This window comes from Callospermophilus lateralis, chromosome 2, assembly GCF_048772815.1.
Source record: "Callospermophilus lateralis isolate mCalLat2 chromosome 2, mCalLat2.hap1, whole genome shotgun sequence".
NCBI classification, from domain to species: Eukaryota; Metazoa; Chordata; class Mammalia; order Rodentia; family Sciuridae; genus Callospermophilus; species Callospermophilus lateralis.
In genome coordinates this window covers 206525676-206547817 of record NC_135306.1, presented here as the reverse complement: position 1 = coordinate 206547817, position 22142 = coordinate 206525676, and the positions used below count along the sequence as shown (strand labels likewise).

At 56.5% G+C, this 22142-nt stretch overlaps 2 protein-coding genes across 4 annotated transcripts; both read left to right on the top strand.

Moving 5' to 3' along the window:
- Nucleotides 1-7733: 7733 nt before the first annotated feature.
- Cabp2 (calcium binding protein 2) lies at nucleotides 7734-12418 on the top strand. Of its 3 annotated transcripts, XM_076844827.2 has the most exons (7): nucleotides 8637-8693; nucleotides 9183-9341; nucleotides 9934-9964; nucleotides 10791-10925; nucleotides 11373-11482; nucleotides 11573-11720; nucleotides 12393-12418. In XM_076844827.2, the coding sequence occupies exons 1-7, from the start codon at nucleotides 8637-8639 to the stop codon at nucleotides 12416-12418; spliced, it is 666 nt and encodes a 221-aa protein (XP_076700942.1). The 3 variants fall into 3 exon arrangements, with proteins under 3 accessions (XP_076700943.2, XP_076700942.1, XP_076700944.1); XM_076844828.2 differs by lacking the exons at nucleotides 8637-8693; nucleotides 9183-9341 and adding an exon at nucleotides 7734-7895; XM_076844829.2 differs by lacking the exon at nucleotides 9183-9341.
- Nucleotides 12419-19394: 6976 nt separating this feature from the next.
- Nucleotides 19395-21580, top strand: Cdk2ap2 (cyclin dependent kinase 2 associated protein 2). The gene is made up of 4 exons (XM_076847692.2): nucleotides 19395-20065; nucleotides 20378-20478; nucleotides 20566-20698; nucleotides 21066-21580. Exons 1-4 carry the CDS (start codon nucleotides 19984-19986, stop codon nucleotides 21131-21133), a joined length of 384 nt encoding a protein of 127 aa, XP_076703807.1. The 5' UTR covers nucleotides 19395-19983; the 3' UTR covers nucleotides 21134-21580.
- The last annotated feature ends 562 nt before the right edge of the window (nucleotides 21581-22142 follow it).

Sequence of the window (22142 nt, the reverse complement as noted above, 5' to 3'; positions counted from 1 at the left end):
GTGCCTAATGGGCTCCTCCAGCCTGTCCTCCACCACGGCCACCAGTGCCACTTCTCGCAGGTCTTTGTCACAGAGCTCTAGGCCAGTGGCCAGGCAGTGGACTCAGGTTCTATCCTCTCCCCTGAAGCCCAAAGGCCTCAGGCCTGGCTGGGCAGGCCCCTCTGGTCCATTGCTCTGGGGGCACTTTTCTGCCCACCCTGGCTACTAGCAGTCTGCAGGCCCACGGGCCTATATCCAGCCAAAGCCGTGCCTGTTTCACAACTGTCCCCCAGGCCTGTCCCCGCAAAGGAGAACCGAAGCTCAGGTGTGTGCCTCCCTTGGCTGGAGGCTGGGTGTCTGTGGGGACCCAGACAGATTCGGACATGAAGGCTGGCGTCCATATGTGTCACGGCCAGCATGAGGCACGAGAGGAGGAGGCAGGCCTCTGTTCTCCCCCTGGGCCTCTGTTCTCCCCCGGCCTCTGTTCTCCCCGGGGCCTCTGTTCTCCCCCGGCCTCTGTTCTCTCCCAGCCTCTGTTCTCCCCCTGCGCCTCTGTTCTCCCCCGGCCTCTGTTCGCTTCAGGTTCTGCAGAAGTTGGGGTGGCCCAGGTCCTGGGTGCTCCCACCACTGCCCTGTGCCCTCTCCCTGGTTGCCACACCCTCTTAGACCCTGGGCTTCCCCAGACACCCCTTTCCTAATTGCCGAGAAGGGTCAGGTCTCTCCTGAAGCCAGTTCCTGCCACTCCTGAAACAAGGCCACCTGCCTGCCCGCCGTGAGCCTGGGCCTTCCAGCTTCGCATGTGGCCAGAGCGGGAAGCAAGGGGCAGGGGGTCGACTCGGAAGCCCCCGGCCTCACCCGCACTGCGCACTCCAGGGGCTGGTGGCCGTCTGCATACTGGGCACTGCAGACCCACGGCACGGCACAGCTCTGCCAGGGTGGGACGGCAGGCCCTACCCCGTACCCCACGGCCCTCTGGAACCCAGGCCCTGGGCCTTCTCCGGGGCACCTGGCCACTCTCCAGTTGGGCAGGATTTGGGGAGCTGCAGCTCAGGCCTCAGGACATGAGGCCCCAGGAGGTGGTGCCAGCACCTGCAGGAATCCTTCTGGACGGGGCCACCCCAGGCCACAGGACTCACTGAAGGAGCAGCCCAGGTGACCCAGGAGTGAGGTCCCCGCTCTGGAACTTGGGGAGCTGCCTGCACAGCTGGGACCTAGCATGGTCTGTGAGGGGCGCCGAGCCAGGCTACTGCCACCCTGGTCACTCCTGAGGCCCAGCGCAGGCCCACCAAGGTGTGGTCACTCACAGACGAGTCTCTGAGCAGGCCTGTGGCCAGGTATCCAAGGTCACCCCTCCTTCCAGCTCTGGCCCCAGCAGGGCAGCAGTAGGCCATGCCCGGGTGGAGGGACAAGACAGGGCATAGGGACAGCACAGAGGCCCTGCCTCACGGCAGCCCGGGGGGAGTGGAGACAGGACGGAACCCCAGCTTGGGAAGGGAAGGAGCTGGAGAAAAGAGGAGGCCAGGACCCCACCCAGGGTCCCGGGGCCACTGAGGCCAGAACAGCCCTCCCTGGGCCTCGGTCCCCTGAGGGAGCTGGGGCTGCACCTCCGGGAGGGGTGGCTCGGGGAACAGGGAAAGCTCAGCAATGAGGCCCCTCTGGCTGCAGGGCCCAGGGCAGGGAGACGGGGACCAGGCCCAGCAATGGAGGGTGGCTCTGCCTGGGCCTACCCGCCCCGGGCAGACCCTGCTCACCCATGGACAGGGCAGGGCAAGTGCCGCAGGAAGTGGGCAGTGGACCAGAGGCCTTGTTTCCACCCCTGGCTCCACCCCAGCCACAGGCCGGGTTTGGGAGCCGGGTGCGGCAGGTCCCAGGCAAAGAAGTGCTGGGTGTGGCATCAACAGGGCCAGGCAGGCCACAGGCCCACCTGCCCACCTGAGGGTGTACCCTGCCAGCAGGGCAGTGGCTTTGCCAGAGGCAACCACACAGCCTCACACACATGTCACAGCTCTTCATGGCCACATGGGGACAGGACTGAGTACCCTGCACACCCCTAGATCCCCAGCACCAGCACATAATAGATGCTCAGTAAATGCTTCTTGCAGAAATGAATGCAATTTCAACAAATAAACATCCATTTTCCCATCCTATCTCTGGGACAAGAGCAAATACTTAGGGACTGAAGACTGAGAACTTGACATACACTTTATAGAAGAGGAAACTGAAGCACAGAGAGGTTGACTGCTGTGCACAAGGTCACACAGCTGGCCTGATCTGGCTGACTCCAGGGACCTCACTCTTAGCCCTCATTCTTTCCTCTTTGAGACCCTATGGTAGAAGGAAACTCGAATGTGTTACCCCCGTATGTGCCTCTGTGACATAAAATTACTGTTGAGCTGAAGGCAATTGAGAAGCAGCAAGCACAGGAAAAGCTCTTTATCTCACCCTCCTTTCTCCCTAAAGGCAGGATGTAAATTCTCCTTTCTTGGAGAAAACTCATCCGCCCAGGAACCTGCAGACCAACCTGCTTCATTAGTTTCCTGCCTTGTGTCGCCTTCCTGTGCCCCCATCCCTGCCGCAGGCGGAGACAGCCCTGCGTCCTGCCTTTCTCTGGCATCTCCTGCTTTATGCTGGTGGTGGGGGGGTGCCAGGTACTGGTGTGTGTGTGTTTGGGGGGGGCTCCCTACTAAGAACTCAGGAAGGCTGAGCAAAGCCTCCTTTTCCCTCCCCTGTGTGGTCCTGCTGAGTCCCAGTGTGCCACTCGCCTCCCACAGAGGCCGGGCTGGGGACACAGGCAGGGCCTCCTGGGCCTGGAAGGGCTCCATCCTGCCCCCTGGCTCCCCTGCCTGGTGTCCCCCTGGCTGCCCCCTTCCCGCAGGCTCTCCAGGCACATCCTGCCAGAGCCCCAGGGAGGGAGCCTCCCTCCCCGAGCCCAGAGCCCAGAGCCCCACCCCATGCAGGGGCGCCCCCTGCAGCCAGGGCGCAGGGTTGTAGCACTTCCCCAGCCCGACTGGAGCGTAGCTGTCTGGGGCGGGGCCGGGTGGAGGAGGCGGTGGCTGAGCTGGGCTCTCATCCCACTCACAGCTGGGGGAACATCTGCCCGGCATGGAGCCGCTTACAGAGCTTTCACACAAATGATCTCATTTTATCTCCAGGAAAACCCTGGGAGGGAGGGAATCCTGTCCCCCTTATACAAAGGAGGGTACCAAGGCTCGGCTCCCCTCAGCTGCTCTCGTCCACACACACCCTCCCGCTGTGCAGAAGCATCACTAGGAGAGCAGGTGCAATGACATGGACAAGTGTCCCCCAAAAGCCTGTGGGTCTTAGACTAGGCTGCTGTCTGTGCTGCTGGAGGAAGGAAGTGGTGGAGCCTTTAAGAGGTGGAGTCTAGTGGGAGGAAGTTAGGTCACAGGGGCGGGCCCTTGAAGGGGCTCCGGGGATCACACCCCCTTCCTCTCCCTCTCTCTGCTTTCTGTCCATGAGATGAGCAGTTTCCTCCACATTCTCCCACCATGATAAACCATCTATCTCATCCCAGGTCCAAAGGCAATGGGACCACGTGATCGTGGTGAGACTAGGAGCCAAAAAACCTTTCCTCTTTTTAACTTGATGTATTTCAGGTTGTTTGTTATAGAAATGGAAAGCTGACTGATTCAGCAAGACACCCTCTATAGTCCTTGTCAAGCCAGACACCTGTGCAGGCTATCCCTCAGAATGGCTCTGCTCTCTGCTGTGGCACTCAGGTAGCTGGTTTCCTTTATCCACAGTCCTCTGGCTTCACAGGCCCAGGCTGTGGTATGGCTCTGTGACTGCCCTGGGCCCCCTCTTCTGGGTCCCAGGTCAACAGACCAGGCATCTCCCACTGCCCATCTCCAACCTCCAATCCATGCGTACATTGGCACCTGTTTTTGGTGGGCTTTACATACGTAAGCAGCCTTGTTATGTAAAATTCACTCTTATACAATGTACACTCTGTGGGGTTAGTAATTCAGCATTGTGTAATTGTGTCCCCACTATCTAATTCCAGAATGTTTCACCATGCCTAAAAAGAAACCCTGCACCCATTAGCGGTCTCTCCTCCTCCTCCCTCCCACCAGCTCCTGGCAACCGCTAATCCCCTTTCTGCGTCCATGGATTTGCCTATATTGGACGCGTCATGTGGACAGAATCATACAGCATTTGGACTTTTGTGACGGGCATCTTTCACTTAGCACAACATTTTTGAGGTCCATCCCTGGTGTGGCTGTGTCTGGGCTTCTAGGCTTTTATGGCCCCAAACGATTCCATCGTATGGACCTAGCACTTGGTTTATTCATTCCCCCATCGATGGACACTCAGGTGGTTTCCCTCTCTGGCCACCATGCATCACGCTTCTAGGAACAATGACACACAGTTACTCCCCGTGAGCCTGGGTCTTCATTTCCCATGTGTCCACACTTTGGAGTGGACTTGCTGGGTGGCACGGTCACTCCATCTGAGGCACCGCCCGACTCTGCGTGGCAGCCATACCATTGGAGGATCCCACTACACCCTCCCCAACGCTCACCATCCTCTGGCTGGCTGGCTTCAGCTGTCATAGGGGATGTGAAGGGGGACCTCTGTCATCCTCTGTGTGCAGCTTACCAGGCGCCAAGCTCTGGGTTTGGCTTGTGGGGAACAGAGTGGAGGAGAAGGCGCCCCCTTTGCCATCAGAGCAACCGCAGTTCAGAGTGAGGGAGAGACAGACGTGGTCTCCGTTCATACCATGGGTCCTGCAATGAATGGGCTGACACCATCGGAGACATCCAAGGGGGGAGGACATGGTCTCTACTCTGAGGGACTCTTTTCTACTCTAAGGGATATATATATATATATATATATATATATATATTTTTTTTTGTACTGAAGATTGAAACCAGGAACCAAGGGTGCTTTTCCACTAGGCTCCATCCCTAGCCTTTTATTTTTTATTTTGAGACAGGGTTTTGCTAAGTTGCTTAGGGCCTCGATAAGTTGCAGAGGCTGACCTCAAACTTGGGATCCTCCTGCCTCAGCCTCCCCAGTTGCTGGGATACCACACAGAATACTAAGGGACTCTCTTGATGAAGAATATAAGACCTTCACCTGCAGTATACCCACCCAGTCATCTAGCCACTTCCATTCATCTGTCTGTCCATTCACCCAATGATCATCCACCCAGCAATCAAATGCTCAACCACAGGCTGGGGCCGTGGCTCAGTGGAAGAGCGCTCACCTAGCATGCATGAGGCACTGGGTTCGATCCTCAGCACCACATAATAATAAAATAAAGATATTATGCTCACCTATAATGAAAAAATACTTTAAGAAAAATGTTCAACCACTAGTGCATCCAAACATCCACCTCCTTACCCACCTACTCATCCTCTGCCTTCCCACCCATCTAGCCATTCATCTAACCAAACATCCACCCAGCCATCTATCTGTGCAATCATCCATCCATCCATCACCAACCAGTTAGCCAATCAAATCATCCATCCATCCATCACCAGCCAGTTAGCCAATCAAATCATCCATCCATCCATCATCAGCCAGTTAGCCAATCAAATCATTCAGCCAGCCAACTGCTAACCAGTTGGCCAATCAAATCCTTGATCCATCCATCTATGCATTTTCCCATCCATTTATCCTCCACCTACCCAACCATCCAACCATCTGTCCATCCATTTACCTTTCCATCTATCTGTCCATCTACCCATCCATCTGTTTAATCATCCATCCTTCCAATAACCAGCCATTCACACACCAGCCCATGAAGCCCATGCCCCCCAATCCCAGGACCATCTACCAGGGAACTGTCCTTCACACACTCCTCATGCACCCCCCTCCCATCAGTCCAACCACTGAGCCCCCTGTCCTGCACACCAGAACTGGGACCCCAGTGTGGCTAAGTCCTTTCAGGCAAGGAAGTGGAGGTCCCCAAGATGGACACTCCAGGACACTGAATGATGAACACAAGCCAAGAGGCATTTCCAAGCCAACTTCCTCCTCCCCTGGAGTCAGTGCCTTTGCTCTGGGATTGAAAACTCTTACTACTTGCCATCCTCCGACCAGCCACCACCCGGTGACTATGGGTCCTTCTTGGGGACAGGCATTTCCCACCACTTCCCACCTTCTCAGAGGCAGACACTAGTCAACCACCATCATTCAGATAAGGAAACCAAGGCTTGCAGAGGTGACATAGCTTTCCCAGGTGACACAGCGAGCGCCTGGGAGAACCCAGGCCTGCCGCTCCGTCCTGTAACCTGAGGCGTGTTTACGGGGTGCTGCTGCTGGGGGGACCGTGCACCCCTGTCTCCAGGTGCAGGGGGGCCAAGGGGGTGAAAGGCTGAGTCCATGTGAATGATCACAGAATTCTTCCCACCCCTGGCCAGCGGGGCTGGAGGGCGCGTGGGGGCTGTACCTCTGCCTGCACGGCCACCCCTCTCCCTTTGTCGATCACCCCATCACCCTCTCAGCCGCCAGTCACAGCAAGGTCTCCCTCCTGACAGCTGTGAGACCCCTGACTGCACCTCCCCAGCTATGGTGACCCGCTTTGCCCAGTGTGTATCTCCACCAGGGGGAGGTTACAGAAGCAGGGACTGGCTCCCAGCACCCAGGAGGCACAAAGCACCCGGGAGGGTACTCAGCGGACCCTGGCTGAAGGCTCGACCCCTCTGACATGTCCTCTGACCTCTAGCCACTCCTTCCTGCTCTCTCCAGATGCCACTAACTCCTCTTGCTGTCCTGAGGGCCTCCACCCAACGTGCCCTGACGATTCCAGCACCTGAGACACCGAAGTTCATGGTTGACCTCAGCACTTACCCAGGACCAGGCCGGGACAGACACTGGAGGTGGACACCTAGAGGATCCCCCACCCCTCGCCTCCTCCCCAGTGCCTCCCTGAGGGGCGGGCCAGTGTCGCAAATGTATGGAGGCTCCTAGGTGGCCCTCTCTGTGAGAGACGTGCCTGAGAGCAAGGTCCTCAGGACAGGAGGGGTTTAGCATGTGGCCCTAGCGGCTGGCCCAGGGCAGGATCCCATAGGGCCTCAGACACTGCAGAGGGAACCATGAACGGATGGCCAACCAGGCCGAGAGAGGCAGAGCCCCCAGCTGAGGTGGCAGGCAGCAGGAGGGATCTGGTTCCCTCCGACAAAGGCTGGTGCAGGGGCAGGTGAATAAATCATGAAGGGCTGCAGAAGGGCAGGGCAGGACAGCTGACCTCATTCTGGGAGTCGAGGAGCAGGCAGGTCCAAGTGGTGAGTGAGCAGGGCGGGCGCAGGGCACAGGAGGCCGAGGGGCTGCCAGCCCTGCACTCTTCCCCTGGAGGAGCAGGAGGCTGTGGCCAGCAGCGGGTGGAGGCCACCAAGACTCGGGGGAGACACAGAGACGGTGGCAGGGGCTGGGGTGGAGGGTGAGTGGGACACAGAACTGGGGACCCCGGGCCAGAGGGGTGGACGCAGGACCTGTGGGAGAAGGAAGCCATATCAGATGGGAAGGCACGGACCCAGGTCTGCAGGGCCTGGGTGGAGCCCCGGGGGCAGCCAGAAGCCCACCTGAGGCCTGGGGGTCGGCAACGTGGAAGAAGGCAGGAGGTCCAGGAGGACTTGTGCCAGGCCACCAGGGCCAGGGAGGGAGCCGGGGCCTCCAAGGCCTGGGCTCAACTAGCCACAGAGGGAGGACACTGGGGAAGCCACTGAGCCACCCACCCACAGGACAAGGAGACAGCAAGGCCCAGAGGAGGTGCCAAGCCCCAGGTCATGGACCTGCCCCAGGGCCCGGCAGACAGCAGCACCCCTTCGGAGGACCCCAGCCCCACTGCAGGCACTGCAGGGCCCAGCCAGGCCCCTGCCAGCCCAGCAGCCAGCAGGAGGGCGCTCCTCCAGGAGCTTGAGGCTCAGGTGCAGGCGGCCTACGGGCAGGTAAGGGGGTACCGTCCTTGACTGAGGGAGCACAGGGACCCTAAGCCTCAAGGGGGATCCCTGTAGAACAGACCCAAGGGCAGGGCCAGGAAGAGACCAGGACCCACATGGCCAGAGGAGTCAGGAGGCCAGAAGAGGCCTGGGGAGCCTCTCCCCACCTCTGTCCTCACTGAGCGGCCACCCCCAGCACTCAGCCCCTTCAGCCCGGGGACAAGGGCCAGGGCTGACCCAGGAGACGGGCACGAAGGCAGGCAGGCCAGAGGCTGTCTGAGGAAACAGTGGCCCCTGCAGCTGGGATGGGGGCTTCCTGGGCTGGGCCAAAGTGGCCTCCTCTCTCTGAGAGCTGGTGGGATTTAGCTACTGTCCTGAGGGAGAGGGTGCCCGGACACTGGGCACCTGGGAGCCCGCTTCCTCCTCCCAGACCCCCAAAGACATGAAGCTTCTCCTGATGGGAGAGGTCAGGGGCAGGTGGGAGGAGAGGGGGCTCGGGAAGACCCTCAGGGCCAGCAGAGCCAGGCTGCGCCTTCCAGGGGGCCTTAGGCCCCAAGTGGCCCCCCTGCCTTGGAGATGCTCAGAGATAATCCTGGATTAGGACCCAAGCCCCGGGCCCAGGCCCCCCGCCTGCCCACCCGCCCCATCTTCCCCACAAAACCCTGGGAAAATCCCTCGGTGCTCTCGGCTGTCGCTGGGAGCGGCTAAGGCTGGCAGGAACGGCAGCTCCCGCCGGGACACAGCCCCGGCATGGTTCAGGGGCCCATGGGAAACTGTGCCAAGCGGCCCCGGCGCCGGGGGCCTAAGGTAGGAGACCTAGGGGGAGAAGCCGGGCCAGGCGCCGGGGTGGCCCTGAGGGCGCAGGTGGCGGGCAAGGGTCCGTGGGGCGGGCTGGAGTGAAAGGTGGGGAAGGAGGGGACATTGGCTCGCCACCCTCAAGTGTCATTTTCTCCTGGACGACCCCAGGCTTGGCCCACTCCGGGTGGCCCCCACGGGCTGCTGGCTCCTGCTGCGGCCCTGCTCTCCACTAGCCGGACATGGCCAGCGTGGCCCAGAGCTGGCACCCGGGTCTCATTTCCCCAGTGACCCTGGCCAAGTCCCTTGCCTTTCCTGGGCCTCAGTCTGCCCAGCTGAACAGCTGGGGACAGACCTGCCCAGACAAGAGGGTGGAAGGGCGAGGCTCCTGCGTGCCCTGGGCCCCTGCCCACTGCCTGGCGCTGGGTTCCAGAGGCGGACTCGAGGCTTGGGGAGGAGCCACCAGGCCACTGCCCCAGCTCATGGCCGGCTCCGCTGCAGGACCCCTGGCAGTGGCCTGGCTTCCCGCTAGGGAGCTCCCAGCCTGGCCCTGGCTCCAGTCCAGAGGAGCCCGGCAGTGCCCAGGGCTACTCGGTGCTCGGCAGCCTGGTGGGGCCAGCCTGCATCTTCCTTCGGCCCAGCATCGCCGCCACCCAACTCGTATGTACGGCCGCAGCCGCCAGCCCAACGCCCTTGGCTTTGAACGGGAGAGAGAGGACGCAGGGTGACATCAAAGCAAACACATGGCACTCCAGGGGTGGGGTGAGGGCAGAGGGGGCTCCAGGAACAGAGAAGAGCTGGGACACCGGAGGGCGGCAGGTGTGGGGACCCAGAGAAGCAGCCCCCGGAGGCAGGGAACATCTCGGTGGTGAGCATTTGCTTGGCTTGTGCCAGGCCCTGGGTTCCATCCCCAGGACTGAGAGAAAAAGAGAGGAGGAGGAGGAGGAAGGAAAGGTGACCCATTCAGGGGTAAGCCAGTAGAGTGGCCAGGCCGAGAACAAGACACAGTGACACTGATGCCAGCAGGGTCACACCAGAGCCTCTACCTGATGCACCTCTGCCCAAAGGAGCCCCCAAATGGGGTGGTGATCTAGGGAGGCACTAGGTACAACCTGGGTTGGTGGCAGGGAGAGGGCACCAGGAGGCCCCTGGGTATGCTGTGGGGTGGGCTGGGTGGGCACCCCAGGGACAGGAAGGAAAGGAGCAGCCGCTGGGTGGTCCAGGGAACGCCTAACCCATCTGTGTTCTCCAGGACCGGGAGCTGCGACCCGAGGAGATTGAAGGTAAAGGTTTGAGAGGGGAGGGGGCTGGGGGTGCACAGGCCGGGGCACCAGGTGGGGACCTCAGCAGTCTCCAGGAGGAGCCAGGAGCAGGAGGGAGGCCAGGGGGACAGGTCTGAGGAAGTGGGGGTAGACTGAGCAGGGAGGGGTGGCAGGCGGACCCCCCTCTAGCCGTCAGCTCTCTGGTCTCGTCCACTCTGCTAACACCTCTGGGTGACCCCATGGGCCCAGCCTGTGCTGGGCTCTGGAAAACATGGCAGCCTGGGATTTGGAGCAGAGAGTGTTCCAGAATGAGGCCCCCTGAGATCAGGAGTCTGTCTGCTTCTTCCTTTCTCCTTCCTTTTCTCAACCACTGACCTACACCCCCCAGTCCTGTAAAACTTTTATTTAATTTTTTTCTTTTTTGGTACTGGGGATTGAACCCATGGTACTTTACTACTGAGCTATATCCCTGGCCTTTTTTAATTTTTTTAATTTGAGACAGGGTTTCTCTAAGTTGCTGAGGCTGGTCTTGAACTTGTGATCCTCCTGCCTCAGCCTCCCAAGTGGCTGGGATTACAGGTGTGCGCCACCATGCCTGGCACTTCCTTTCTTTTTTTATTCACTGCTACATCCCCAGTGCCCAGAGCAGACCCTGGCATATAGAAGATGCTCCTTAAATATTCACTGAAAGAACAAATTTTTAACAGCTTGTGCAAAGTTCCTGAGGCAGCAAGTGGGAACTGACATTTGGAAGGAGGGGACGATTGGACCAGGGGAGGAGAAGGGGCTGATCCAGGCTAGGATGCAGCGGGAGCGAAGGAGGGACTAACCCCACCCTGCCCGGCAGAGCTGCAGGCTGCCTTCCAGGAGTTTGACCGAGACCGGGACGGCTACATCGGCTACCGGGAGCTGGGTGCCTGCATGCGGACCCTGGGCTACATGCCCACCGAGATGGAGCTCATCGAGATCTCGCAGCAAATCAGTACGTGCTTCAAACCGTCCCATCCCTAGTTCTCCAGAAACCCTGCCAGGATCAGGAAAGCTGGTGGCCAGGCACTGAGGTGACCGTGCAGGCTGTCCCCAGGGCCCAGGGGCTAGGTTGTTCTCGAAGCAAGCATTCTGCCTCCCCCAAATCCACCATCCTCCAAGAGAGGTGGGGCAAGGCCAGGGCTGCCCTCCACAGAGAGGGAGACACTGTGAGGCCCCAGAGCGGCTCATGGCGCCAAGACCTGAGCGACGTCAGGAAATGGAGGAGCAAGGAGCGTCCAGGGAGCTCTAAAGAGTGGCTCTCCTCTTCCTCCTGGCCAAATCCATGCCTCAGTTAGAGGCTGATGCCCAGGAAACAGAGGGGGGAAGGACCCATTTCTGAGGCTGGGATGAGGGCTGGGGGCAGAGGCTGGGGTCTCTAGCAGGTGGGTGTGACCCCCAGGTGGCGGGAAAGTGGACTTCGAGGACTTTGTGGAGCTGATGGGCCCCAAGCTGCTGGCAGAGACGGCAGACATGATTGGCGTCCGGGAGCTCCGGGACGCCTTCCGGGAGGTGGGCCTGGGGCTGGGGGGCTGCGCGAGTCGGGGGCTGAGCAGGGCAGACCCAGTTGGTGACCCCATGCCATGACCAACGCCGCAACAGTTCGACACCAACGGGGACGGGTGCATCAGCGTGGGGGAGCTCCGGGCGGCCCTCAAGGTCCTGCTGGGGGAGCGCCTCAGCCAGCGGGAGGTGGACGAAATCCTGCAGGACATCGACCTCAACGGGGATGGCCTGGTGGACTTTGAAGGTACCGCCTGATACACTTAGCAGCGCAGGCCCTGGAAGGTTCTTAAGAGATCAAGGACAAAGGGAGTGTCATCACATGTGCCAGACCCTGCGCTGAGCACACCCTTGTCCCTCCTAGTCAATCATTACTGAGAGCCCAGGAGGAAGGGACTCACTGTTATCCCCTAGGCAGGAGAGTCAGCTCTCAGGAAAGCCTGGGAGCTTAGCCAAAGAAACAAGGGAGCCAACACTGGAATCTGGGCAGCGCATCTTGAACCCGATACTTTCCATATAAAGGAAAAACAAAGCTTGCATAATAATCAGAAGCCAAGGAACATTACTATGTAGAAATGCAGCCTCCAGGGGCTGGGGATGTAGCTCAGCTGGTAGAGGACTTGCCTTGTATGCATCAAGGCCCTGGGTTCAATCCCCAGCACCACCACCAAAGAAAAATAAAAATAAAAGCACTCTCCAAAGTTGCTCCTGAGTTTCTTAGTGGCCAGAGCAAAAATGAAAAAAGGTTCAGTTGCAAGAACTTTTTTGTCCATAAGACAAAGTTCCCTGTTCCTGGTCCTAAGGCTTATTCCCCATCTGATCCAGGAATCCCACTCTGGCCCACCCCAAGGCAGGCTTGTTGGCCTCACCCTCAGTGGGGTCGGAGGATGGACCTAAAACCTTGGCTTTGCCCTGGCAGAATTTGTGCGAATGATGTCTCGCTGAGCCTGTGCAGAAGCTGCAGGAAGCAGACAGGACGCGAGGACCTCAGCCTCTGCCTGCCAGCGGGTTCCTTGAAGCCCATGTGGACAGCTGTGCCAGGCTCCTGCCTGTGCGTGCCCTTGTCTGTCTTCGGCCCTCACCCCATGTTTCCCTGACAATAAAGCCTCTTCAAGCCAGGGAGATGGCTCTGACCCCTTGCTTGCTTATCCGGGGGGGGGGGGCCCAGTGTTTGGCCCCGAAGAGCTGAGGCCTGGGCTGTCCTCTTGGGCCACAAGCCCCCTTGATTGTGAGCGGCAGGCGGGTGGGGACCCTCTCTCCCTCCTCTCTGGATCATGGGACTGCTTGTGCAGGTCAGGTGTGTGTTGGCCTCCAGTGTCTTCCGCTTATCCCGAGCGGGGCTCCAGCGGCAGGGCTCTTCCCAAGCTCAATCCCAGTACTCCTGCAGCAGCCTGGGGCAGACCATGCTCAGAGGCCCCTCCAGAACTTGGCCTTTGGCTTCAGGAGTGAGCAAGCTCGCTTACCCCCGCCTTGCCCTTCCTCACAGCCCCAGTTCCTCTCAGCTCTGCCTCTGGGGGATCCACATACGCACCTCACTTCAAGCCTGCCCCAGACTTCAAAGCCATACCTTCCCAACTGAGGCAGCTGAGAGGCCAGGCGTCTTTGTCCATTCCTGCTGCTGTAACAAAATCCCTTAGATGGGCACTTTATAAACAGCATGAAGGCAGCGCTCATGGTTCTGGAGCTGGGAAGTCTGAGGTCAAAGCCCAGGCATATTGGCTCTACCTGCTCCAGGATGGCGCCTGGGCGCTGCTTCCTCTGGGGGTGCTGAACACTATATCCTCAGGTGGGGAAGAGCAGAAGGGGCAAAATGCCTACCCAGTCCCCTGCAGACCTAATCTCATCCACCAGGCAGAGGCTTCTGGGCTAATGGCCTCCTGTAGGGCCCTCCTCCTGATGCTGTTGCACTGGGGATTCAGTTTCAATGTGAGTTTTGGAATCCACATTCCAAATCACAGCATCTCGCCTAAGTGTCTTGTTAGGAGTCCTGCAGCCCCACCGCCCTCTCTCTCCACACTCTGCTGCATTGTTCTGTCCTACTTATCTTTGCCACATCCTGTTCAGGACCTGGCCATGACCCACCCCCTCATTGTGCCCAGGCTAACCCAGCTCCATTGCCTGGTCCAGAGGGCTCCAAGAGCATGAGGGACACACAGTGATGATGAAGGATCCAGGCCCAGGGACTCTAAAGCCACAATGCCAACCCGGGAGGGGCCCTGGGACAAGTCTTAGCCTAGGACAGGTCAGGTGAGGGTATACCCAGGACGGATCTCTGCCTCTTCCAGCTGCAGGAAAGACCTGGTGCTGGGAGGGAGGACAAGCCCTAACCTTCGATCAAAGGCTGGGAGCTCTCAGCACCCTGGTGCTGACACCAAGGCCCTGGGCCAGAGCAGGCAGCCAGCCACCAGTGCCCTGCCCAGCCCAGAGCACGGTTGCTGAGGTGCCAGGACTGGCTGCAGCTGCCCTAGCACCACTCGCCTGGTAGATCCCAATTAATCCTTAATCCTCAATTAGGCAATCCCTCCTGCCAAGCTGGCAGCCTGGGGACAAGCGTGAGTTGCCCTGGCCAGTGGCTTCTCGGGGAGCCTCACAGCTGGCACAGATGGTATCACTGCCCAAGATGATGTCCCTGCAGGACTGGAGGTAGTGATGGATAGGAGTCAGGGGAGAGCACAGCCCACTCAGGCTCAGCTGGCAGGCCCTGTGGTTGGGCCACAGAGGTCCCTGGGGTGGTCTTCATCTGGTTCAGTATGTCTGCTGCACTGGAAGTACCCTCATACCTGCCTCCCAAAAGGGCTTTATTCCAGAAGGTCCCAACAGACAACAGCTGGAGCAAGGATCAGGGCCAGGCAAGGAACAGCAAGCAGGCTGACCAGGATGAGCCAAGTGCCCCTTCCCACTGGCCATTGCCAGCAAGAGCAGGCCCAAGCTATCCAAGCTGATTTCCAGACTCTGTAAATTCAGAGGTTTACATTAAATCCACTGTAAGTATTTTAAGAGTAGCGTGCATTCAGTAGATGTGTAAATCTTAAATGTACAGCTGAGTGTATGTCCCCTTGGGTGTAACCATCATCCAGGTCGCATATTATGTCCACTTGTTGTATTTAAGAATAGCTTCAGGCTCAGGGAATCATTGTGAAGATGGTGCAGACTTGCCTGTGTACCCCACATTTAGCATCCTCTATGTATTTATTCAGGGTTCTCCAGAGGAAGAGAACAAATAGGAAAGACAGACAGACATCTGTTTATCAATCAGTAGATGAATAGGTAGATAGAGAAAAAGACAGATATCCTGTGGGGGAGAGGATCATGGGTACCAAGCACAGTTAGACAGAATAAAAGGAACGAGTTTGATGTTCTGCAGCACATTTGCATGGCTTTAGCTCATGCTAACCCACCATAGAGTCTAAGAAGATCCAACATAAAGAGATGAGGAGGAGCTGGGCGCAGGGTGCACACCTGTAATCCCAGCAACTCAGGAGGCTGAGACAAAAGGATTGCAAATTCAAGACCAGTCTCAGCAACTTAGTGAGGCCCTCAGCAATTTAGTGAGACCCTGGTTCAAAATAAAAAATAAAATGGCCTGGGATGTGGCTCAGTGGCTAAGTACCCTGTGTGCAATCCCTGATAGAAAAAAGAGGAGAAAAAGAAATGAGGAGAGGAAAAAACAATGTTAGACTGATTTAATCAGTGTGTGCCATATGCATTTGTGGAAATATCATGCTGAAATCCATTAATACGTTAATAAATATATGACAATCAAACAAAATAATTTGTATAAAAATGGTTAGCTGGGCTGGGGTTGTGGCTCAGCGGCAGAGCACTTGCCTAGCATGTGTGAGACACTGGGTTCAATCCCCAGCACCACCTAAAAATAAATAAATGAAGATATTGGGTCCATGTACAATTAAAAAATATTAAAAAAAAAAAAAGTTAGCTGCCCCTCAGCTGCTCTTCAGCTGACTCCTGTAGCCCTCTGTCCTCCCAGACACTGTATATGTATTTGTTTCTTTTAGCACTTTCTTACTTCCTGGTCTTGCTAGACGCTCCAGGCTTCTCTTCTGTATTTCCTACCATTTTTACTGGGGTTCATATTTCTGGAGAATGGTATTAGAAAACCAAGGTCTGGCCACAGCCCAAGTTGCTTGTTGCTTCTGGGCTGGGGGTGCTGCTTGCATCTCCATCTTCTCAGCTGATGGACCGAGGAGACGTGGGTGTGTATACTACCCCATTTATATATTCATGAAGATTTCTGAATGAAAGCCACTGGATCTATATTAAGCTACACGGGAGTTCACACGATGCCTCCAACTCCGATCCATTTCACATGGATCCTTCGAGCTTCTCCCCTTGCTTATCTGTAGCTTTTCATGCCAATGGGAGAAACCTGACTCCCACCACCCAGCTTCTATTCGCTGGGTTGTTCAACACCGGCGCACATGTGTACTGGTCTCGGCATCATTGAGCTACAGGCCTACAAATAACATTGTGTCAGCGAAACCCCCCTGCGCAGGTGCTGTTCCTCCTCCTTCAGCCTCCAGATTCTACTCATTTCCAGGCCAGCCCCTGTTCCCCACCTGCCTTGGTGAGGTTCCCTTGTACATTTATGATTATTTGGTCATACTCCATACTGCATCCTGGGGTCCACCAACCTCCTAGATGATTCTTCAACATTCGCATGTATTAGAGTTCACTCACTGACAGATGCTTATTGTCTTCTCTTAACCATTACAGGCCCATATGCAATTTCACTCCCTTAAAAAAAATTCCCTGACCTTTACCTATTCAATGGCACTTCCCCACTCCAGCGGGCAACCAGTGATCTGTTAACGTTCTGTACAATTTTCCCTTTTCCAGGATGTTCTACGATTGGAACCTTACAGTATGTGACTTTATCAAACTGGCTTTAAGAGGTATGGGGTATGGGGTATGGGGCTGAGGATGTCGCTCAGCGGTAAAGTGCTTGCCTGAAATACATGAGGCTCTGGGTTCAAATCCAGACCCCGCCCCCACACACAGAAAGATTTATCTGTGTCTTTCTATGGTGAAAAGGTGATTTCTTTTATGACTGAATAACAGTCCATTGTATGGCTATGTCACAGTTTATTTACCTGCTCATCCATCAAAGATGGGCTATAGTTTGAATCCTGCATGTCCTCCAAAGGTGTATGTGTAGAAGGCTTGGTCTCCAGCCTGTGGTACCATTGGGAATTGGTGGAACCTTCAGGAGGTGGGGCCTGGAGGGGGAAGAGATGCATCACTAGCACCTCCTCTTCCTCTCTGGTCACTTCCCAGTCATCCTGAGGTAAACCAGCCTTCTCTACCATGTAGATGTGCCCAGTCACAATGTACTTCTTCAACACCAAGCAACCATGGACTAAACCTCTGAGACCATGAGACAAAAATGAATCTTTTCTCCCTCAGAGTTGATTTTCTCAGGTATTTGGTCATAGGATGCAAAGCTGACTAGCACAAAGGGCATCCAGGTTGCCTCTGGTTTTGGAGATTATAAAACTGCTACATACGTTCATATGTAGGGACATACATTTCCCAGTTGGTTGGTTAATAAGCAGGCACACAATTGCTGGATGAGAGTAAGAATGTGTTTAATCTTGGAAGAAACCACGGACTATCTTCCCAGGTGGCTGAAGATAAACAAGAGTTCCATGGCTTCGCGTCCTTGCCAGCAATTGGTGTGGTCAGACTCTGGACTTGGCCATTCTGACAAGTGTGCAGGGGTGTCTCCTGCTGTCCATCCATTCACTGTTCTTTGAAACTTTTCAAACATTTAGTAAATTGAAATAGTTATTCAGAGATACAATGTTGGCCATTACTATAAAGTTTTAGATCATTGAAAAGGCCAACAAGCCCATGTGCAGGCTGAACTGAGCCTGTGGACTCAAAACCAAATTTTTGTTGTCTTCGCTTCTGATTTGGAGGTTGTCATGCTGAACATTTCCAAAAATGCAGGAGAGCGGCTGAGAGGAGAGGGGACCCCCTGAAGCCTTGGCCAGGAGCTTGCACTATCTCCCCCCAGGTGGACAGGGTCCTCTCCCTGGGACAGACCACAGATGTCACTTCCAACCTCCCACAAGGATCTCTGCTCCTCCTGCCACATGGCCCAGCCTCTAAGCAGAGATATCTAGTACAAGGTTCAGCCCCACCTCACCTCCCAAGCAAACCTTCTTTCCCAAATATGGGTGTTAAGGACTGAATGTCCCCTAAGTTCATATGCTAAAGCCCTACTCCCCAATGTGGCTATATTGGAAATGGGCCTCTAAGGAATTAATTAAAGTCAAAGAGATCACAGAATAGAAATCTCATGTCTTTACAAGAAGAGACATCAGACATCACTCTCTCTTTGCACCAAGAAAAGGTCATGTGAGGACAGAGTCTTCAGAAACCCAAAATGATGGTGGCCTAAAATTGAACTTTCAATCTCCAGAACTCTGAGAAAATAACTTTTTGTTGTTTAAACCACCCACTGGGTGGTATTTGGTTTTGTCTATGTATTTATCAGCCCCAACAGACTAATATGAAGGACAATGGAGAAAACAGGAAGGACTAAGGTTTGGAACTGGAATACACTTGGTCGTTCCCACAGGAGTTCCTCTTCACCCCCTGCCATAGCCATCTCCTGCAGAGAGCAGGCCCGGTGCACTGGTGGGCAGTGGAAGATCTTGGGTGACACATTAACAATTCTTAACAGTAATATAATTTGAATATGCATTAGAGAACTATAAAGAGCATATTGAGTACACGATTAAGTGGACATTATTGCTTTTCCTTTTTGAGGTTTTTAAAAAGTACTTGATTTAAAGGAAATATCAACAAGATAGCAAGGCCCCTGAGGGAGTTTCATGATTGGCTGAAGCTAGGGAAGCTCCAGATGGGTGACAAGCTTGGCTTCCTCATGCTGTTATCTCTACTTCTCTTCCCACTTCCCAATTAACCCTCCAGGGAAAAAGTGACTTGTTCTTTAATCACTCAGGCTCAGGCGCTGGAACCTCTGAACTTAGGCGCTGGAACCTCTGAACTTCAAACAGGGCAGTTCCTCCACTTGGAATGCCACCCTCTGTCTCTGCTCACACTTCCACCCAGCCAAACGCCATCTCCACTGGGAAGATTTCTGTGATGTCACTAAGCAGTCCCCTTTAAATTCCAATGCACCCTGTCCTGGTCTCCACTGTGGCCAGTCTTACTACAATGTGTGTCTTTGCTTCCTTAGGTCCCCCAAAATAGGAGATCCCAGAGGCAGGAGGCTGTAGCTAGTTCATTTCTGTATCTTCTTTCAGGACAAGACCTGGCATGGAGGAGGAAGTCGGAAAATGTTTGCCAGATAGATGAACACATGTCCTGAGGATGGAGGAAATCTGCAGAGAAGGGGACATGAGGATACATAAGTCAGAGAGGTGTGGGGAGGAGCCGGCTTAGTGGGTGCAGGAGGGTCTGAGATCTAGGTTTGGGAGGAGTAAGATTTGAGGGAGGGAAAGGAAAAAAGAGGAATAAAACAAGCGCCTTATAAATATCCATTTAATCTACACAACCGCCCTATATGGATGGGGAAACTGAGGCATGCTAAGGCAAGCAACTTGCCCAGGGGAAGCCGCCAGTGGACCGCAGTAGGTGCTCTTCTCCTCCTTTGGCCCAGAGCCTGGCACACGTAGGCATACCACGAAGGTAACTGCTGAGGAAGAGGCGCGGGCCTCTGGGGTGCGGGTTGAGGGGCCTTTGAGGCAGCCCTTGGACCTAACAGCAGCCTGGACCTGAGGACTGACCAATCCCGGGAAGAGCCAAGAGAGGCAGCGTTGGTGAAGGACCCGTTGCCATGGGAACAAAAGAAGGCCTGAGGCGGGCGCATGCGCAGACCAGAGAACGGGTGCTGAACCGGTGAAAGGTGACGTAAAAGCGCGCGGGGTGGGGCGCAGGGCTCGGAACGTCAAAGCCCCGCGTCCTTCGGCACCCGGAGAGAAGGAAAGGCACCCGCGACGGCGACGACCGCAGCTCCGGCCGGACCGAGACCGGGCGGTGCGGAGCGGACGCGCAAGGCGACGCGAGCAAGGCGGGAGGGCGGCGCCCGCGCCGGAGAAGACCCCCTCGGCACGAACCGCGGCTGCCGGGACCCCGGTCCCCGCTTCCGAGGCCCCGCCTCTTGGGTCTTGGGACTAATCGGATTGAGAGCGCGCCGGCCGGGGCCGCGAACTCGCCAATTGCGAAGGGCGGCAGCCACCGCCCAATCCGGAGCAGACAGGTGCGAGGTCCGGAAGGCACAAACCAATCGGCTGTAGTTGCGACCTGTGGGGGCAGGCCTCGGCCAATAAGGAGGCTCGAGTGACGTCTTTGAGCGCCAATAGGGAGTGACGGAGCTTGCGTGCCCGCCCACCCTTCCGGCCGGAGCTCTATTTACCAGGGGCGTGCAGCGCGTCTGCCAATCGGAGCGCGGCTGAGCGGCCCGGCAGCCAACCCCGGAGGAGCGGCCGGCTGGCGGCCGCCGCACCCAGGAGTTGGGGATGTCCTACAAACCCATCGCTCCCGCCCCCAGCAGCACCCCCGGCTCCAGCACCCCTGGGCCAGGCACCCCGGTACCTACAGGTGAGGATCCAGCTCTACCCCTGCTCGCCTACCGGGGCTGTCGAGGTCTTGAAGAGAAGACGGCCTGAGTTCTACAATACTGGGCCTGCCGCCTATAGCCTCGCTGAGCCTCAGTTTGCTGGCCTGTGAAGTGGGCGTGGTCACGTAAGGGCTTGTAGGTGGAGCGCAGGGGGAGGGGTGTGTTCCTGAAGTTGATCTGCCTGGAATGAAGCGTCCCTTTGGAGGGAATCGGGCGAACCCGGTCCGGGGTTTGGAAAGCTGGGAGGCGTCGTTCCTGTCCCCGCGCTGACCTCTTACTCGCACCTGTTGCAGCCGGAAGTGTTCCATCGCCGTCGGGCTCAGTGCCAGGAGCCGCTGCCCCCTTCAGACCACTCTTTAATGACTTTGGACCTCCCTCCATGGGCTATGTACAGGTGAGTGTGGCCAAATGCTTGTTTATGGATGAGGACTGGAGGCCCACCCGGGGCCTGAGCTCACTGCCCTTTTCTCCTTTGACATAGGCGATGAAGCCACCTGGTGCCCAGGGCTCTCAGAGCACCTACACGGACCTGCTATCGGTCATCGAGGAGATGGGTAAAGAGATTCGGCCCACCTATGCTGGGAGCAAGAGCGCCATGGAGCGCCTGAAAAGAGGTAAGTGAGGCCAGGCCCACCCTGTCAAGACGGCAATCACTGGACAGTCCCTCATCGTTAGGGAAGGAACGGCATCTGGAGTCAGTACAGGACACTTGAGCCAAATATCACTAACCAGAGAGGTGTTTGAATTGAATTGAAATTGAGTCAGTTTCTAGGAAAGTGCCTGGAAATTTGTGTTTCAACAGGGTTAATTTGAGGATTAGCCAAACCTGTAATCTCATTCAGCACCTCCTTAGATTTAAGCTTCTCTGGCTGAAACAAAAGGGGGTGGGGAGGGAGGGGGTCTTCCGGAAGATGGGGTGGGGCTGTGGGGAGCCACTGAGATCCTATATTTACCTCCGCATCCCCACTCATCCCACCCCAGGCATCATCCATGCCCGGGCCCTGGTCAGAGAGTGCCTGGCAGAGACAGAGAGAAATGCTCGCACGTAACAGGAAGCACCTTGGCCTCAGCGTCTGGACCTTTCCGGCCACTGCAGAGCACCTGCTTCTTCCTGGCCTTTGCCCCAAGTTGCACCTCCTATCCTGGGCTTCCTGTCTTGTCCCTTGGTGGGTGCCCTCCAGGAACCAGGGAGCGACTTTCACTCCAGTGGGCAACGCTAACTGGGCTCCTCCCCCTGCAAGAGTTAGCTGCCAGGTTACTGTGAGTCCCACCCACGACCTGCCAGCAGCAGTGTTGGTCCCACTGGAGCGTTCTCCTTTCTTGGCCCCCATTACTCTGCACTTACTTCTCACCACTTTGTCCCAGGCCTTCTCTTCCAGAAGGCGCTTAGAAGACCTGTCACCTCCCTGCCTTGTCTCTGGGGCCATATTGACTCTTTTCTCAGTGTATCTTTTGCTAAATATGCCCTTTTTATATAAATAAAAAGATGATTTGGAGTTGTTCTCTCAGCTTAGCCTTTCTGGGTCTTGTTCCTCTGCTAAGCCTGGATGGGCCAGGCAGAAGGAAGGCAAAGAGTGGTCCAGGAATGAGAAGGCTGACTGAAGCTGTCTTTGCCTGCCTCTGATGTCCACTGACCTTGGAGTGGGAACTGCCCCTCCAGGCCCTTTGCTTTCCCAGCTGTGAGTAGTGGAAAGGGCAGAGTTCCAGTAGCCGAGAGCCCTGCCTGCCTGCTTGCCTGCCTGCCTGCCTCTGTGCTGTGCCACCAGGGGGCAGCGGGGGGCCCTGGCTGCCTGCACAGCTGGAGGCACTGATGGCCAGAGGGCCCTTCCTCTGGATTGGCAGTGATGCCTGGCAGGGTGGAAATGCCAGTTCACTTAAGCCACTCCCTTACTTGCCTTAATGCCCTACCCCACCTCAACTCTGACTTGGCCCTGGAAGACTGAATACACCCAGTCTGTGGCTCTTCAGGCAGCATAATGCTTCCCTCCCCCTACACTTTGGCAGCAGAGTCAAGGGGAGAGACCTGACTAGGTGCTGATATCCACTGCCCCAGCTCCT